The 19414-nt window shown below is 51.3% G+C and overlaps 1 protein-coding gene across 1 annotated transcript in view; it reads right to left on the bottom strand.

The window, feature by feature from the left end:
- Positions 1-19110, bottom strand: part of ARHGAP27 (Rho GTPase activating protein 27) — a 76179-nt gene extending 57069 nt beyond the window's left edge. Inside the window, exons 1-2 of the mRNA XM_027827906.3 lie at positions 18267-19110; positions 5666-6556 (exon numbers count right to left, since the gene is read on the bottom strand). Of these exons, the coding sequence (XP_027683707.2) occupies positions 5666-6493 (828 nt within the window). The 5' untranslated portion in view covers positions 6494-6556; positions 18267-19110. The remainder of the gene's footprint in view (positions 1-5665; positions 6557-18266) is intronic.
- Positions 19111-19414: the final 304 nt, after the last annotated feature.

Genomic DNA, 19414 nt, shown 5'->3' with positions numbered 1-19414 from the left:
ATCAGGGAAGCGTTACACCACCGTAACTATGACGGGAAGTGGCAGAGCTGGCTGGAAAATGGGAGTCTCCCTGGCTGACCATCTGCCCCTCATTGGGTGGAACAGTTCCCAAAATGTGGAGTTCAAGTCCTGGTCCCCGGCGGAATGATTCCAGGAGAGCATTTGTCCCGGATTCCTTGGGGCGCCGCTTGGTGCCGGCCCCGGGGTGGGACCAGCCTCTTCCAGGTTGGGGGCTTAAATGGCCTTAGCCCCCCTCACCACGAGGCCCTGCCCCTTCTCCTCCTCTTCCACTGAGGCCCTTCCCCTGGCCAGGCTGAAAGCCGGAGCCGGGCGACGGTAAGAGCTGCCCACGGAGCCTGCGCCGCTGTGGGGAGCCCAGACCCTCCACCCACAGGTGCCAGCTTCCATTTTTCTGGGTGAGTGCTCCACACCCCCCACCCTGCCCCTTCTCTGCCCCTTCCCCCCAGGCCCCATCATCACCCCGACTCTCTTCCCACTCCACCCCCTCCCCAAGAGCACTCTGCCCTGGCTCCACCTCTTCCCGCCCCTGCTCCGCCCCCTCCCTCCAGTGCCCCACCCCCGCTCCACCTCTTTCCGCCCCCTCCCTCCAGTGTCCCACCCCCGCTCCACCTCTTCCCGCCCCTGCTCTGCCCTCTCCCTCCAGCGCCCCACCCCCTGCTCCGCCCCTTCCCACCCACTGCCGAACAGCTGATCGACAGGGGCCGCTGAACAGCTGATTGGCAGGTGGCTGATGGAGTTGGTGTCTGTGCCACCAAGCATCTGGGGTTCTCCATAGCAGCCCGGGCTCCCTGGGCGGCTCTTACCATGGCCCAGTGCCGGTTTTTGCCCTGGCTGGGGGGCAGGGCCTCAGGGGGAAGAGGAGGAGCAGGGCAGGAGTGGCCACTAAGTGGGGCGGGCTCATGCATGTGTTCCACTTTGCCTTTTGAAAAGGTGGTCACCCTAGTTCTCCAGTGTCCCCCCATTGCTGGTGATTTTATCAGTCTCACAGTATTCAGTATTTTTTACTAAATCACCAACTCCTGGAGCCTGATGATTCTGCAGAATCTCAGCATTAGACAGACAGTGAGCACCCAGCTCTTAGCCTTGTCGGGAAAAGTGGGACACTGAGCCGCTTGTGAGCTCAGAAACCGGGAGACAAAGGAACGGAACCCAAACCGGACAGCTTTCACAGCCCTCGCCCGTGGCTTGGAGCCTGGCTGTCGCTCTCTTAATGCCTGGCATGGGAAATGCTGCAGGGGTAGTTTCTAAAGCTGACCTGGGAGCTGCTACTAGCCACTTCCTCAAGAACTAAGAGGAGAGCAAGAATCTGGAGAAGAAAATACGGCACCTTCAAACTGCCCCACGAGCTGCAGCAGTTTCTGGAATTGAACGTGTTTGCTGATTTGATGAGCCACAAGCTGCAGCTGAAAAGGCAGCCAGGCTCCCGGGGCAGGAGAGGGGGAGCGTTAACCCAAGGGACCCCGCTGCAGAACGCTCAGAGTCACAGCGGCCCCTACTGGTCCCTTGCCGCTCTGTGAGCACAGACAGGCGGAGAGAATTTGATAACTAAACAAGGCAGCATGAGGGTTCTAGCTCTGACACCAGGCTTCCACCCAGAGATCACCAAGCACTTTGCAAAGGCACCAGAACGTATCATTAACCTCCCTTTACCGATGGGGAAACTGAGCCACAGGGCAAGGAAGTGACGTGTCCAAAGGTCACAGCCGATCAGGGCTGTCTCTAACTTCCCAAACAATAATGCAAAAGCTCGAGTATTAATGCCACAGCACAGTTGTCAGAGAATTCCAGCGCTGGAAAGGCAGGCAGGGCCTGAAATTCAGGTTTCCCCACAACAGTCACTCAGCATTAGTGCATGTGAGGCACCGGCAGTAGAAATGCTGCTGTGAAAGGGGTAGGAAGACTCCGAACTCAAGTTATTTTCTAAAAAGAAAAGGAGTACTTGTGGCACCTTAGAGACTAACCAATTTATCTGAGCATAAGCTTTCGTGAGCTACAGCTCACTTCATCGGATGCATACTGTGGAAAATACAGAAGATGTTTGTTTTTATACACACAAATCATGAAAAAATGGGTGTTTATCACTACAAAAGGTTTTCTCTCCCCCCACCCCACTCTCCTGCTGGTAATAGCTTATCTAAAGTGATCACTCTCCTTACAATGTGTATGATAATCAAGGTGGGCCATTTCCAGCACAAATCCAGGGTTTAACAAGAACGTCGGGGGGGGCGGGGGGCGATTAGGAAAACAAGGGGAAATAGGTTACCTTGCATAATGACTTAGCCACTCCCAGTCTCTATTCAAGCCTAAGTTAAATTGTATCCAATTTGCAAATGAATTCCAATTCAACAGTCTCTCGCTGGAGTCTGGATTTGAAGTTTTTCTGTTGTAATATCGCAACTTTCATGTCTGTAATCGCGTGACCAGAGAGATTGAAGTGTTTTCCGACTGGTTTATGAATGTTATAATTCTTGACATCTGATTTGTGTCCATTTATTCTTTTACATAGAGACTGTCCAGTTTGACCACACTTCAATCTCTCTAGCAATGCCCCTCTGCCATGTACATTGGTCAAACTGGACAGTCTCTATGTAAAAGAATAAATGGACACAAATCAGATGTCAAGAATTATAACGTTCAAAAACCAGTCGGAGAACACTTCAATCTCTCTGGTCACTCCATTACAGACCTAAAAGTCTCAATATTACAACAAAAAGACTTCAGAAACAGACTCCAACGAGAGACTGCTGAATTGGAATTAATTTGCAAACTGGGTACAATTAACTTAGGCTTGAATAGAGACTGGGAGTGGCTAAGTCATTATGCAAGGTAACCTATTTCCCCTTGTTTTCCTAATCGCCCCCCGCCCCCCCCCGACGTTCTTGTTAAACCCTGGATTTGTGCTGGAAATGGCCCACCTTGATTATCATACACATTGTAAGGAGAGTGATCACTTTAGATAAGCTATTACCAACAGGAGAGTGGGGTGGGGGGAGAGAAAACCTTTTGTAGTGATAAACACCCATTTTTTCATGATTTATGTGTATAAGAACAAACATCTTCTGTATTTTCCACAGTATGCATCCGATGAAGTGAGCTGTAGCTCACGAAAGCTTATGCTCAAATAAATTGGTTAGTCTCTAAGGTGCCACAAGTCCTCCTTTTCTTTTTGCGAATACAAACTAACACGGCTGTTACTCTGAAACAAGTTATTTTCTATCCAACTTTGCTTGGTTTTGGGACTGTGAGATCAGAGCAGCCTCTGGGAATGCCCCAAGCTGAGGAGCTGTCCTACGAGGACCATTCAGGGGGGCGTGAGTGGGGCCCGGGCCAGCCCCCATGGGGGGGCGGCGAAGGAGCACCACCTAGGTCTGCTCCTGGCCCCACACCTGGGGTCCTGGCTGCCAGCCCCACAGCCGGGGCTTTGTTGCTGGCCACGCGCTCAGGGCTTTGCTCCCAACCCTGGCTGCTGGCCCTGTGCCCAGGGCTCTGTGGCTGACCCCAGCTGTGGCACCAGCCTCAGCCCCCTTACCCGTCTGTGTCCCCTCCTCCTGGAGCCGCAGCCCTGGCTCTGGGGGGTGGGAGGGCACAGACAGGGGTAAGGGGGGGCGCGAGGTAAAAAGTTTGTGGACCACTGCTCTACACTGTTGTGCTGATCTTTGTACAAAACACACCTAGTGAGGCAGGGGTGTAGCACGGGTGGGCCTGGGTGGTCTGCAGCCCACCCACTGAGCACCCAGGCCCACCCAAATCTGAGCAGGGGTGTGGTGCTCCCACAGCGGCCTGGAGCGTCACTCGGGCACCAGAAAGCCAGGACGGAGCTCTGCTCCTGCCCAGCAGAAAGCTACGCTCCAGCCACTCTGCCCTGCCGTTGTCTGAGCCGCCCCATGCACCTGCCCAGCTCGGCAGGTGAAGCCCTGTCTGGGGCACCAGGGCGAGGAAGAGGGCATCGGGGGAGAAAGTGAGTTAGCACAGTCTGTCATTGCCCATCCACCCCCATTTCCACTCCTAGCTACGCCACTGTTGGGAGGCATCGTTTGAAGATTAAGAACTCGCTGGCCAGTAACACTATGGTGCAACGTGTGCAGCAACATTACATGCAAAGTTCGGACCATGCGATGAAATCAGGACTGAGAGGAGTTTGCCAGACGAGTCCGGGGAGGGGTGACCCTGTTTCTCAAAGACAAAGCACAAGCTGACGCCTCTAGCCAGGTGCCATCAGAGCTGATGGGCCATCACCTGCCAAGTGGCCGTTCTTTGGCAAGGAGAGGGGCAGGGACACCAGCTCTGCATCTTAGCAAGCAGCAGCATGGACCCTCTCGCCCCCCAGCTCCATGCCTCCTTGCTCTCAGCTGCAAAGAACTTTATCCAGGGGTCACTCTCGGGAAAAGCCATGTCCCAGGGTGACTGTAAAAGTAAGGGGCAGCTGCAGCCCACCCATCTCTCTCTTTTCACCTCAGCCAATGCAACAAGCAGCCGTGGCCTCTGGGAGCAGATCGCGGCTTGAGAGCTGGGTCAGCAGCGCTACGAGACACACGCGGCAAGGGACTTCACCTTGAACCAGGCCGAGTTTGCTCAGTTTCAGAAGCGGTTTATCTTTGTTTTTCTTGTGACTATTTCTGACCTGCACTCACTTCAAGTCTCTCTCTGTGTAAGTCACACAACTTGTTTTAGTCTTTAATTAACACGAAGCCAGTGATGGGAATTGTGGGGGTAACTCCGTTTCGGGCGGCAGACCAGTGCACTGATCTCCTTAGAGGCGCAACAGACCTAGGGTATCTGGACTACCCAGGAGAGGGCTGGCCAGTGCAGAAAACACTTGTGGGGGGCGGGGGGGGATTCAGGACCGGGAGCGTGTTGGGGTCACCCTGCGAGTAGTAACCAAAGGCTGCTGGAAGCCAGACTGTGGCTGGTGTTTGCTGACAGTCTGCTGAGGCCGGAGCTGCTGGACCAGGGCTGTGGCTACAGACACACACTTGGGGTGTGACCCGCACGCTGTTTGGCTGTTTGTGAGCGGCCCGGGTGGGAGCTATGGCAGCGAAGCTCTGTGAGGCGCCCCAGGTTGCAGAGCTGGGCTGCCGTAGCCCCTTGCTGGCCTGAGTCGCGCCCCGCAATGGCAGAGCACTCCTCGGAGATGTTGAAGGGAAATACTAGGATATTCTGCCCCCCAGTACAAGCTCTGCAGGCAGAACACGTTGAGCTGGTGTCCTTCCAGCTCAGCTATTCAGCCTCGCCAGCCGGGGCGCTGCATGGAGCTAGGAAGCTGATTGCCTAGGACAAGCTTCAGGACTGGGCCTTAAACAGACCAGACAGACACAGGGCTGAAAAAAATAAAGAAAGGCCAGAAAAGCCCCTTAAAACCCCCAGACCAGCCCTTCCAAGGGTCTCCTCATCGCCCTGCAGAAGCACCGCAGACGGGAGCACAAAGCAGGTGTGATCACGGCAGCACTTTGCTCGTCGTCGGCGCCTTTTCTCTGAGGCGCTCCAGGTGGGTAATAGTCCTGAAATTAGCAGCATATTCCTTGCCCCCCCACCCTGGCAATGAGGGAACACTGGGGCGGGGGGGGGCACTTGCCCCAGGTGGCTGAGTCAGCCTAGGGACCCACGAGTTCCGTTTTGTGGCCCAGAAGGAAGCTGTGCTACTCACCTGAGCTGGCCGGCTGGACTCTGCCCACGGACCTGCCTTCTCCTGTCTCTCCAGGTCCCTGATGGATTCATAAATGTCCTCAGATTGGCTCTTGCTGAGAGGCTGCGGGGAAAGCAAAGAGCCTGCTGCGGTCCCCGCCCTGCGTGACCCCGTGTGACCAACGCTAAGTCGGGGGTTGGGGGTGACCCTGGCCAGGTCCTCCAGGGACTGCGTCGGGCGCATGTGCTCGATGGGGGTGATGTGCAGCGCCGGAGAGCGGCTGCTCCTCTTTGCACAGTGAGGGTTGTGAAATGAGCTCAGCACCGGAGGGGAGTCTTTCCCCTCTCCTACAGCTCGAGTCAGGGTCTCGCCTTCGAAGCTGGCGTCTTTGCAAGCGGGCCCCAAAGCTCCAGACCCTGAGCACAGGGACCTAGCCCCCAAGTCAGCGTCGCGTTCGTTGGCATCCACTTTGTGCTGCTCTTCCTGCTGAGCAGTGCTCAGGAATTTGTACTCGTATGCCAAAGGCTGGTCCTGGCCAGCTCTGGCTGGCTGTAGGACAGTTGTCTCCATGGCATCCCTGGAGACCAGCTCTCCAGGGGTCTCTGGAGGAAGCTCAAACACACTGGTGGGCCGGGTGACTGGGGGCAGCTCCTTCACGTACTTTGCCGGGATGTAGAACGGCCGGGCGTCCTTGCTTTTTTTAACATGCCACCAGTGATCATTTGTTCTTCTCAACAGGACGTACCGCTCGTTGGGCTTTATGGAAATGAGCGTCCCGTCCTTAGCCACGTACTCAAACTCGTACTCCACTAGGACGCACACATCCTCCAGAGCGCCGGCCGGTTCCATGTCTGGCTGAGGAATCCCTGCACCTTGGAGCTACTTCCTGTGAACTGTTCCTGTTTCCTCCGCCTGAAAGACACGAAGCAGGGAAACAAGTTTACAACCCGCTAGCCCTGTCAGAGCCTGCTTCCCCCTGCTCACTAATGCAGTCTCTTTCCAGTCAGTCTCTTTACTCCAAAAGACCTGATTTCAACTGAACCCAACCATCACCTGTTAACAGGGAGAGGAATTAACCAGCATAGGTGTAGTTGGACTTTTATATTTGGGGGGCAGGCTCCAGTCAAGCCAACGGGGCCGTACCTGGGGAGGGCGCTGTAGTAACTCAGAGCCCTCCCCATCTAGTGTCCCATCTCCAGCCATTGGGGATTTTTGCTACTGGCTGTCACCGATGGGCCACATGCCATTGTAGGCAGTCCTGTCATAACATCCCTCCATAAACTTATCAAGCTCAGTCTTGAAGCCAGTTAGGGTTTTTGCCCCCACTGCTCCCTTGGGAGGCTGCTCCAGAACTTCACTCCTCTGATGGTTAGAAACCTTCACCTAGTTTCAAGCCTAAAGCAGTTTATAGCCATTTGTTCTTGTGTCCACATTGACACTTAACTGAACTCCAGTTTCTTATATATATACTTCCTGATATTTATCCCTCTGATGTATTTATAGAGAGTGATCAGATCTCCCCTCAGCCTTCGTTTGGTTAGGCTAACCAAGCCAAGCTCTTTGAGTCTCCTCTCCTAAGGTAGAAAGAACAGGAGTACTTGTGGCACCTTAGAGACTAACAAATTTATTAGAGCATAAGCTTTCGTGAGCTACAGCTCACTTCATCGGATAAGGTAGGTTTTCCATTCCTCAGATCATCCTTGTAGCCCTTCTTTTCACCTGTTCCAGTGTGAATTCATCTTTCTTAAACATGGGAGACCAGAACTGCACGCAGTGTTCCAGATGAGGTCTCACCAGTGCCGTGCATAACGGTACTAACGCCTCCTTATCCCTACTGGAAATACCTCGCCTGATGCACCCGAGGACTGCATTAGCCTTTTCACGGCCGCATCACATTGACGACTCATAGTCATTCTGGGATCAACCAAGACACCCAGCTCTTTCTCCTCCTCTGTCGTTTCCAACTGATGAGTCCCCAGCTTATAGCAAAAATTCTTATTGTTAGTCCCTAAAGGCATGACTTTGCACTTTGCACTGTTAAATATCATCCCATTTCTATTACTTCAGTTTACAATGTCATCCAGATTTTCTTGTATGATATTCCGGTCCTCCTCCATATTGGCAATACCTCCCAACATTGTGTCATCTGCAAATTTTATTAGAACACTCCCACTTTTTGTGCCAAGGTCAGTAATAAAAATGTTAAATAAGGTTGGTCCCAAGACTGACCCTGAGGAACTCTACTAGTAACCTCCCTCCAGCCTGACAGTTCACCTTTCAATGTGACCCATTGTTGTCTCCTCTTTAACCACTTCGTTATCCATCTTTCAGTTCTCATATTAATCCGCATCTTCTCCAATGTAACCAATAATTTCTCATGTAAAATTTGTATCAAATGCCTTCCTGACATCCAGGGAGATTAGATCTACTGCATTTCCTTTGTCTAAAAAATCAGTTCTCTTCTCAAAGAAGATAGTACTAACTTAGGTACGTCTTCGTTAGCAACGTTACAGCGCTGCCACGTGGCTGTGTAGTCGCGGCACAGCGCTGGGAGGGAGCTCTCCCAGAGCTGTAAAAAACCCACCTCCATGAGGGGCGCAGCTCCCGGCGCTGGTGCACGTCTACACTGGCGCCTTACAGCGCTGAAACTTGCAGCGCTCAGGGGGCGTTTTTTCACACCCGAGTGAGAAAGTTTTGCCGTGCTGTAAAGTGCCCATGTGGACAAGGCCTTGGTTACCACCTCTTGAACCCAACAATTGCAACAATAATAGAAAAATCTACAATTACTTTCTAGCATTTAGGCTACTTACTTTTTGCAGTTCACCAAGCTTAGAACAGATCATTTAACTGCAGGAAACATCCTAAAGGCCCTTTCTTGTCTTAATCACCTGTTAATCACTCTGTTTATAAACAAAATTCTGACTCCCTACCTCAGGGGCCCAAGTTGGGAGAAGTCTCCTGTCTCCTCTGCAGAACTCACGACATTACACTCTCAGGCTGCCTGCCTGAGGCTTGCAGTTGGGGGGGGGGGGGGGGGGCAATGGCCTCCCATTGCCCCCCCCCCAAACTCCGCCTATGTAGGAGCAATTCACTGAGGGGCGTGGTGGATTCTCCATCACTGGCTGTTTCTCTATCCGCTCTGCTCTAGGCATGATTGTGGGGCAGGTCTCTGGCCTGGGTTATCCAGGAGGTCATACTGGATGATCACAATGGTCCACAAGAGGGAAGTGAACCCAGCTCCCTCAGGTCCAGCCTAATGCCCTGACCTCTGGGCCACCCACTGTGCTACTAAGCTCCTGAGGCCCACGCCAATTCCTATCTGAGTCACCAGGAGTCGAGTTGAGCCCGTGGGCTGAGCTGGACCATTTTGCTGCGCAGACCTGTTCCATCACACCTGGCTGCCTCCTGAGCCAGCTGCTGAGCTTGCTCCACTGACTTGCCTGTTGTTCCTAGGGAAGCACAGAGCCCTGGTGCACCAGTATCAGATGCTCACCAGGGACGGGGGACATATTTTCAGCAGAGCTGGGTGAAAAGTGGAACTTTAGCTCACCGTTGAATTTCCGGTGGGGGTTTCAGAGCTTAGTCAGCCAGAGCCTGTCCCAGAAAGGGCCTGTTTGCTGGTACTCAGGGCAGATGGGGCCAAACTGTCATAAGAACAGCGCTCTAGAAGAGCACCATCTAACTTGAGCTGAGTGTCCTAATCCGTCCCCACACACGCAGCTCAGACTTAACCACCAGCTTCTCCAAATCTAGCCTGGATGGCAGACTGCGCATCACCTCCTCAGTCTCTTTGGACTCTGGGGAGCGGTGCAAAGCTTTCAGAGTGACCCCAGTGGGGTTTGCAAACTTGGGCCCAGCCTGAGAGTTTGGGTAATAAAAGCCGGCGAGTCCAGCTGAGTTGCCCTTTGAGGTTCTGAGACGGATCTGCAGCGGGTGTAATCTGTCATCGTGCCATTGACTGCAGTGAACCAATATTAGAGGTAGATATGCCCAATGGCCTGTGATGGGATGTTAGATGGGGTGGGATCTGAGTTACTACAGAGAATTCTTTCCTGGGTGTCTGGCCGGTGAGTCTTGCCCACATGCTCAGGGTTTAGCTGATCGCCATATTTGGGGTCGGGAAGGAATTTTCCTCCAGGGCAGATTGGCAGAGGCCCTGGGGGTTTTTCGCCTTCCTCTGCAGCGTGGGGCACGGGTCACTTGCTGGAGGATTCTCTGCACCTTGAAGTCTTTAAACCACGATTTGAGGACTTCAAAAGCTCAGACACAGGTGAGAGGTTTTTCGCAGGAGTGGGTGGGTGAGACTCTGTGGCCTGCATTGTGCAGGAGGTCAGACTAGACGATCATAATGGTCCCTTCTGACCTTAAAGTCTATGATTCTATACAGCATGACCTCCTACAGCTGCTGTACCAGACCCATGATTCACTGCCCAGCTCTCTGGAGCTGCTGCACAGCGTGTAACCTGCAGAACTGCTCCCAAATATGCATTATTTAGAATATACCCTGGCACCACAGAACGGGGGCACTCGAGCTTCTCAGTGAAATGTTATAAGACTTTTTTTGAACATAGGCCAAACAACATATTTTTACCCTTTAATCTCATTTTTGGAAATGAGTGAAACTTTCCAAAACAATTCAGCCTGAGACTGAGACCCAGCCTGGAAGATTTCAGCCTGAATGGCTGAATTTTGGCAAAGTTATAAGCAACCCAAACAGGGTCTTAGAATGAGAAGTATCAGGCAATCGTAACTAAAGGGGCTGTTACTAGCACCGCCCAGGAGTGGTGGACCAGGAAGAGAAGGGGCAGGGGGCTAGCGGAAATATTGTGGGGACTGATCTATGTTTCTGCCCCTGCGAGTTGTTCCCTGTAAACTGTGTGTGTGGCTGCTGTGTCTCCCCCAAGCTCCGGGTGCTTGGCAAGCCACCCCCGCAGGCCCCTTCTTGGGATGCTCTGTATGTGCCAGATCCGGGCCCTCCTCTCTGTACCCAGAGATGACGTGAGACAGGGCAACCAATGTAGTGAGTGAGCCCCGTCACAGTATATTAGAAATGCTAGTTAATAAACACAACTATGACATAGTTGGCATCACAGACTTGCTGGGATAATACGCATGAGTGGAATATTAGTATAGAAAGGTACAGCTTGCTCCGGAAGGACATGCAGGGGAAAAAGGAGGAGGTGTTGCCTTATTTATCAAAGATGTATACACTTAGAAATAGGGGAGACACTGGTTGAAAGTCTCTGGGTAAGGACAAAAGGGGATAAAAAACAAGGGTGATGCCATGCTTGGGAGTCTACAACAGACCATCCAACCAGGGAGAAGAGGTGAGTGAGGCTTTTTTTAAACACTAACAAAATCATCCAAAACCCAGGACTTGGTGGTGATGGGGGACTTCAACCACCCAGACATCTGCTGGGAAAATAACCCAGCAGGGCACAGATCCAACAAGTTATTGAAATGTATTGGAGACAATTTTTTATTTCAGAAGGTGGAGACAGCTACTAGGGGAGAGACTGGTCTAGATTTTATTTTTGATAAATAGGGAGGAATTGGCTGAGAATTTGAAAGTGGAAGGCAGCTTGGGTGAAAGTGATCAGAGTTCATGATTCTAAGGAATGGTAGGAGGAAAAACAGCACAATCAAGATAATGGATTTCAAGAAGGCAGATGTTAGCAAACTCAGGGAGTCGGTAGGTAAGATCCCACGGGAAGCAAGTCTAAGGGAGAAAACAGTTCAAGAGATTTGGAAGTTTTTCAAAGGGACATTTATTAAAGGTACAAGAGCAAACTATCCCACTGTGTAGGAAAGACAGGAAGTCTGGCCAGAGACCACCCTGGCTTCACCAGGAGATCTTCTACGATTCCATGATCAGAAACTCAAAAACCAAAACAAACAAACAAACGAGTTACAAAAAGTGGAAACTAGGTCAAATTACAAAGGATGAATATAAAAAAACAACATAAGTATGTAGGGACAAAATTAGAAAAGCCAAGGCACAAAAATCATAGAATCATAGAATATTAGGGTTTGAAGAGACCTCAGAAGGTCATCTAGTCCAATCCCCTGCTCAAAGCAGGACCAATCCCCAACTAAATCATCCCAGCCGGGCCTTAAAAACCTCTAAGGATGGAGATTCCACCACCTCCCTAGGTAACGCATTCCAGTGCTTCACCACCCTCCTAGTGAAATAGTGTTTCCTAATATCCAACCTAGACGACGCCCGCTACAACTTGAGACCATTACTCCTTGTTCTGTCATCTGCCACCACTGAGAACAGCCGAGCTCCATCCTCTTTGGAACCTCCCCCCTTCAGGTAAGTGAAGGCTGCTATCAACTTCCCCCTCACTCTTCTCTTCTGCAGACTAAATAACCCCAGTTCCCTTAGCTTCTCCTCGTAAATCATGTGCCCCAGCCCCCTAACCATTTTCATTGCCCTCCGCTGGACTTTCTCCAATTTGTCCACATCCTTTCTGTAGTGGGGGAACCAAAACTGGACACATTACTCCAGGTGGCCTCACCAGTGCTGAATAGAGGGGAATAATCACTTCCCTTGATCTGCTGGCAGTGCTCCTGCTAATACAGCCCAACATGCCGTTGGCCTTCTTGGCAACAAGGGCACACTGCTGACTCGTACCCAGCTTCTCATCCACTGTAATCCCAAGGTCCTTTTCTGCAGAACTGCTGCTTAGCTAGTTAGTCCCCACCCTGTAGTGGTGCATGGGATTCTTCCATCCTAAGTGCAGGTCTCTGCACTTGTCCTGGTTGAACCTCATCAGATTTCTTTTGGCCCAATCCTTCAATTTGTCTAGGTCACTCTAGACCCTATCCCTATCCTCCAGCGTATCTATCTCTCCCCCCGCAGCTTAATGTCATCTGCAAACTTGCTGAGGGTGCAATCCATCCCATCATCCAGATCCTTAATAAAGATATTGAACAAAACTGGGCCCAGGACCGACCCCTGGGGCACTCCACTTGATACCGGCTGCCAACTAGACATCGAGCCGTTGATCACTACCCGTTGAACCCAATAATCGAGCCAGCTTTCTATCCACCTTATAGTCCATTCATCCAATCCATACTTTTTTAACTTGATGGCAAGAATACTGTAGGAGACCATATCAAAAGCTTTGCTGAAGTCAAGATATATCACATCCACCGCTTTCCCCATATCCACAGAGCCAGTTATCTCATCATAGAAGGCAATCAGGTTGGTCAGGCATGACTTGCCCTTGGTGAATCCATGTTGACAGTTCCTGATCACCTTCCTCTCTCCAAGTTCTTAAAAATGGATTCCTTGAGGACCTGCTCCATGATTTTGCCGGGGACTGAAGTGAGGCTGACTGGTCTGTTGTTCCCCAGGTTCTCCTTCTTCCCTTTTTAAAATATGGGTACTATATTTGCCTTTTTCCAATCGTCCAGGACCTAAACTTTAGAGATTAAACTAACTAGAGACATAAAGGGTAACAAGAAAACATTCTACAAATACATTAGAAGCAAGAGGAAGACAAAGGACAGGGTAGGTCCGTTACTCAATGAGGCGGGAAAACAACAACAGAAAACGTGGAAATGGCAGAAGTGCTAAATGTCTTTTTTGTTTTGGTTTTCACCAAAAAGATTAGTAGCGATCGGATGTCTAACATAGTGAATGCCAGTGAAAAGGAGGTAGGATCAGAGGCTAAAATAGGGAAAGAACAAGTTAAAAATTACTTAGATAAGTTAGATGTCTTCAAATCACCAGGGCCTGATGGAATGCATCCCAGAATACTCAAGTAGCTGACTGAGGAGATATCTGAGCCATTAGCAGTTATCTTCACAAAATCATGGAAGATGGGAGAGATTCCAGTGGACTGGAAAAGGGCAAATATAGTGCCAATCTATAAAATGGGAAATAAGGACAACCCAGGGAATTACAGACCAATCAGCTTAACTTCTGTACCCGGAAAGATAATGGAGCAAATAACTAAGCAATCAGTTTGCAAACATCTAGAAGAAAATAAGGTGATAAATAGCAGTCACCATGGATTTGTCAAGAACAGATTGTGTCAAACCAACCTGAATGCTTTATTTGACAGAGTAACAAGCTTTGTGGATAGGGGTGGAAATGGTAGATGTGGTATCTTGACTTTAGTTTTTGATATTGTCTCATGTGACCTTCTCAGAAACAAACTAGGGAAATAAAACTTAGATGGAGCTACTATAAGGTGGGTGCAAAACTGGTTGTAAAACCATTCCCAGAGAATAGTTATCAGTGGTTCACAGTCATGCTGGAAGGGCATAACGAGTGAGGTCCTGCAGGGATCACTTCTGGATCGGGTTCTGGTCAATATCTTCCTCAATGATTTAGATAATGGCATAGAGAATACGCTTATAAAGTTTGCGGATGATACCAAGCTGGGACAGGTTGCAAGTGCTTTGGAGGATAGGATTAAAATTCAAAATGATCTGGACAAACTGGAAAAATGGTCTGACGTACATAGAATGAAATTCAAGAAGGACAAGTGCAAAGTACTTCACTTAGGAAGGAACAATCAGTTGCACACATACAAAATGGGAAATGACTGCCTAGGAAGGAGTACTGGGAAAAGGGATCTGGGAGTCATAGTGGATCACAAACTAAATATGAGTCCAGCTAGTGACCATTGGATCATCCTTCCTCTCTTAGAGCACTGCACTTCTCAACAAGCTGCTCAAACCCCCTTAACTCTGTCCCTTGCCAGTAACTACCTCCCCCAAAATCCAGAGGTTGCCTGCTCTTGTGACTTTTATCTTGAGTATCATGGTGTCTGGTGTTAAAGCCCCACCTCCCGGAGTCCTGGTATTATGGGAAAAATCTCTGCTTTTTTAAAAAAGGACTTTTTAGTCCTCATAATTGTGGAGAAAAGCTTGAAAACATGGCCCGTGAACCCTGTAAAGACTCAGAGACCAGAAGAAATACAAAAAGGACACAAAATGTATTATTTTTTAAACACTCATGATCTTCAAGCCAATCTCATGACGTCTGCAGGCCTGATTCATGACAGGTGAGTGTCTGAGGCTGGCAGTGCTGATGATGTGTTTCACTTGTGCATGTCTCTGATATGAAATGAGCTGCTTTGTCTCCACATTTGCCTTTCCTGTTTTCATGTAAGGGCTCGATGCCGGTACCCATCCTGGGCCAATGGAACCAAAGAGCACAGGACTGAGCCCTCAGTTCCCTGGACATATGAGCTTTGGCTATGAAGACACCACATTAGGCTGTATCTGTGCTACAAACTTTGGTTAACACAAGTTATGTCGGCCTCCGACCTCCAGCAGCCAAAGTTCGTATATTGCTCGTGCGCATGCCTACCTGGCTGCTTGAGTCGACGCTGCGTGCACTGACCAGAAGCGCTTGTGTCAGTGCAAAGTGTGGTGCACCACCGGTAGGTATCCCAGGGTGCCATGCACCGCTGTCCAGTGCAATAGCTTTGGGGAACTTTTGCACTGTGGTGTAGGGTCGAAATGACTCGCCCAGGGATCTCTGGGAGCTCGCGGTCAAGTTCTCAGCATGTAACTTTCTCCATCCCATAATGCCATCCATACCCCATAATTGTCATGCTTTTTTTAAAATCCCACAAACTTGTGTGGCACTTTTTGGTGTCCAACATCTCTGACAGAGGCCTGGAGCTCACAGAGCTTGGCAGCATTCTCATGAACTCCACAAATACAGACCACACGATTCTCCCGTATTTGCAGACCCGCGGGACTTACTGCAACAATGGGGAACATGACTGTTGCTTGGAGGACAGTTTGCTGAGGGACACAGAGAAAAACAATTTCAGGTTGTGGCTGGCGCTCACAGAACAGCTGCTGGCATCCCTACGTGCCCTTGCTTTAAGCCAGCGCTCCCCCCTGCACCTCCTACAGCTACGTGTGGGGGGTACTCAGAGCCTACAGGTTTGGTCCCTGCTGGGCCCAGCTGTTCGGTGCAGCTGGAGCTGGGCATGGGGGAATGCGGCTTTTCCTGCCCCCCACGCTGGGCTGGGTCGGTGCCAGAAGGTGCCGGTGTGCTGCAGAACGGTCGGCATGCGCCTCTGGCATCACTGGGGAGGGGAGGGAGAAGTGGCAGCCGTGTAAATCAGGCGATGAATCAAACTGGCCGCAACAGCTGCGGAGCTGATACGGATCGGGAGGGAGCCGTGTTAGTCTGTATCCACAAAAACAACAAGGAGTGCGGTGGCACCAGAAGTGGTTTACCACGCACAAAATCTTCTGCCCAAATAAATGGGTTAGTCTTTAAGGTGCCACCGGACTCCTTGTTTTTTTTTGGAGCCGACACAGTGATTAGTGCTTTGAATGTGGGTCAGAAAAGAGCCCAGCCTCCTGCTGTGTTCATCCAGCACCTTGCACGGTGGTGCCCGGGCCCTGCCGGGGGTCTCTGAGCACTGCAGCAATGCCATCATGACGGGAAAACGGCATTTCCTCCCTCCCACGTCACAATAAAGCTACATGTTCTTCTCGACCGCTGCCAGGGAAGCCAGCAAGGAATGCGGCCAAATCAGCAGTGGGATGGAGAATAAAACAAGGAATAGCTTAATGGCTTGATATGGCTCACTGGGGAGCCCGGACGCTGTGAGCTGCACAGGTCAGCCCATCTCACAAGGGGTACTGCAGAACCGGAGGGACCCAGAGAACGATCGAGCGCCTGGGAAAAGTCTCTGTGCAGAGACTGAAACAATTGGGGTTGTTAGAAAGGAGACAAATAAGAGGGAACATGATAAAAGTCTGTGCATAATGACTGGCAGAGAAGGGAGATTGGAGCATCTATTTTCCCTGTCACATAAGAACGAGAGCAAGAGGACAATAAATGCCACTAAAATTCAAACCCTATCAAAGGAAATATCTGTTATGCACAACATGTGATTAGACTGTGGAACTCTCTGCCACAGGAAGACGTTCAAGTCGAAAGCTTAACAAGATTAAAAAAGAGACTGCATAAAAGAATACGCAGAGTTAGAATAGTTAACGCTAACTAATATTTGGGGAGATGTATTAAATCTCGTGGCTTAAACTCGGACGCAATCTCTGACTATCAGAGCCCAGGAGAACTCATGTGAGGGCAGATTATCCCCCCATCTGCTACTACAGGGTTCTTGCACCTTCCTCTGCAGTGTCTGGTGCTGTCCACTGTCAGAGACAGGACACTGAGCGGGAGGCACCTCAGGTCTGACCCAGCCTGGCAGTGTTTGTGCTAGACACACACTGTCTGTGAGACGGTTTTCCAAGACAGCCCCATCTCTATTTGTCTCTCTGCCTTGAGGAGCCCGGGAATGACAGACAGGCAAGCAGGGCCCACACTAGCACCTCCTTACGACAAGGAGAACAATAAAACGTGCACAAGAGAGACGCGATGCTTCAGGGTGGGCTGCCTTTACTCTGCTCCCCCCCGCCGCGTTCTCCTTTTCACCAGATACTGCAGGAGATGGCGACCCGGGCGTGCTCCAGGCATGGGGCTGCTTGGACCTAACGGAGCCCCGCTGAATGTGGATCCAAGCAGTGGGACAGGAGGGACCATAGATCATCTCATCGGAGCTCCGCCACGAGCTAGGCCGGAGAACATGCCCCTGCTCCCCGGCAGCGAGCCTGTGTTTGTCCACAGGAGCTCAGCTCCAGCACCTGCTGCTCAGAGGCACAATCCTGCACTGCTGCCCTCAGTGGGAGGGAGTTCTGTCCGGACCCCAGCAGAAGCAGGGTCAGGCTCCAAATCCGCGCCCCCTCTTCCCCTCCCTGTGCCTCGCCCCCAGCCCGCTGGCTGCAGTGACACTGCCCAGGAGGCTGGTCTCACTGCATCCTTCGAAAAGCCCTTCCCCAAAGCAGGGAACGTCTCCTGATGGGTCTGGGATTTTCAGATGTGACTCAAGGGGGGGCCATGTCAGCCCCACACCTGGAGCCTTGGAAACCCCCGCTCCTGGTGCCAGACGTGAAGCCCCCAGGCCAGCCCAACACGGAGGCCTCTCAACAATTGCTCTGATGGCTGGGGAGCTGAGCACAAGCATCAACCCTTTAAAAATCCTAGGATCAAATCCAGAGCCCGCAGCAGCCTCCAAACCAGTTTGCTACAGCACCTGCCATTCACTCGCGTGTCTCAGCTCCAGGTACAGCCCAAGATTAAATACGCCTGAACGTGGTAGCACTGAATAGACTCAGCGCATGCCCCATTGTAAAGTCAGACTATTATCCGTGAAGCCGTCTGAACTGCTCACTGCGGTGAAACGTTTAGCATTAGCCGCTCTGCAATTCTGTAATTATACAGTGGCTTATGACCATTGACCTGGAAAACCATCAGACTTCATTTGGCTCCTATGTGTCAAACTCTTTCATGGGAGCTGCAGGGCGAATGAGAAACCGATTGCCAGGTCTGAGAGGAACTCCAGCTGAGACAAGCACACACCCCTATGGTCACAACTCCACCAACAGCTAGTGATCCCCGCCAGCTGCCTTGGAGATTACACTCCCTTCCTGACTTCGGATTCTCTTTCAAGAGCGTGAGGGAAATCAAGGCTCTGGAAAAGAGCTTCCCACCCCAGGAACTTTCCGAGAGTCATCCAGCAACCCGGTTGTTCATCACTCAGCCCCACTCAGAAATGCCTGGTGCATTTACCTGCAGGCTCATATCTTGCTAGCTCCTCTCCAGCTACGTCGCACCAGTTTCCATTTTCTGCATTTCCGTGGCACTCTGGTGCCAGCTTTGCCGACTGCTTGAGAGCAGCTTGCAGCCACCCCTATGCCTGCCGAGGCAGGAGCAGCGCAGGGAACCTGTTTCTGGCTGCGCGTGTTGGTGACTAAAGCTGGTCTCAACTTGCCTTCTGCTCACTCCCTCGTTTCCTGTTGAACAATACAGAGAGCGAATTCACAGAACCAAGATTCTCACCAACTTCCTCACATCAAGAGGATCTGTAGGTTAGAGTGGGGGAGATGACAGCAGTGCAGAAAATTCTTCCTTTAACCACACTGCGCGCCTGTCCCGTCCCAGCACCGGATCTTCCTTAGGAGACTGATACTGGCCAGCCCCAAGAGAGCCGGTTTCCTCTGAATCCCATCAGACCCTCGTCTGCTAAGGAGCACAAGTTTCTCTCCAGCTCCCGACACAACTAGACGTGATCACACCATATTAGAAATGAGGTCTGAGGACAGCACCAGACTACAGGGAAAATGGCTCTGATCCTCTGGTGTGCAATACATTTACTCCTGGTAACTCGGAGAAAACAAAAGCCCTTTGCAGCAATGGACAGCCACTCCCAGAATTTCCCTTCCTGCTTCCCCTCCTGGCATGTGGTCGGCGTCTTGCAGCTTCTCCCTTCTCCTGGGAGAGGGGCCAGGGTGAGCAGGTCGGGAAGGGAAGGAGTTCCCTCAGGGGAGCAAGTTGTGTCCCATATCTCCAGGATTTGTGCAGGGCTTAACTGGGAGGGGGGGAGTTGGTGCCATTTTCTCTCTTCCCACCTCCAGGAGCAGGAGCTGTAATGTGCAGGAAGCCCCATCCCACGGGATGGAGGCAGGGCCAGGGAAGGACAGCAGAATGCCTCATTGGTTTGTTTTGTGCCATTTGATTGAGACAGCAAGGCTCAGCCCCCAACTTCCCAGTAAAGCGCTTGCCTGAATTCAGTCCAGCAGGCCCCTCGCTGTCTGCTCCAGGACCCCTGGTTCCCGCAGACACTGGCGCTGGCTGACCTCAGATCCGCCTGAACGTCCAATTTGCTCTGCACTGTTTGTGCTGTTTCTTCACCTTTGCCCTCCGCTCCATGTGAGCAA

The sequence above is a fragment of the Chelonia mydas genome, chromosome 27, assembly GCF_015237465.2.
Source record: "Chelonia mydas isolate rCheMyd1 chromosome 27, rCheMyd1.pri.v2, whole genome shotgun sequence".
In the NCBI taxonomy this organism is placed as follows: Eukaryota; Metazoa; Chordata; order Testudines; family Cheloniidae; genus Chelonia; species Chelonia mydas.
The sequence above is the reverse complement of the archived record's forward strand: the minus strand, read 5'-3'. Positions and strand labels throughout refer to the sequence as shown.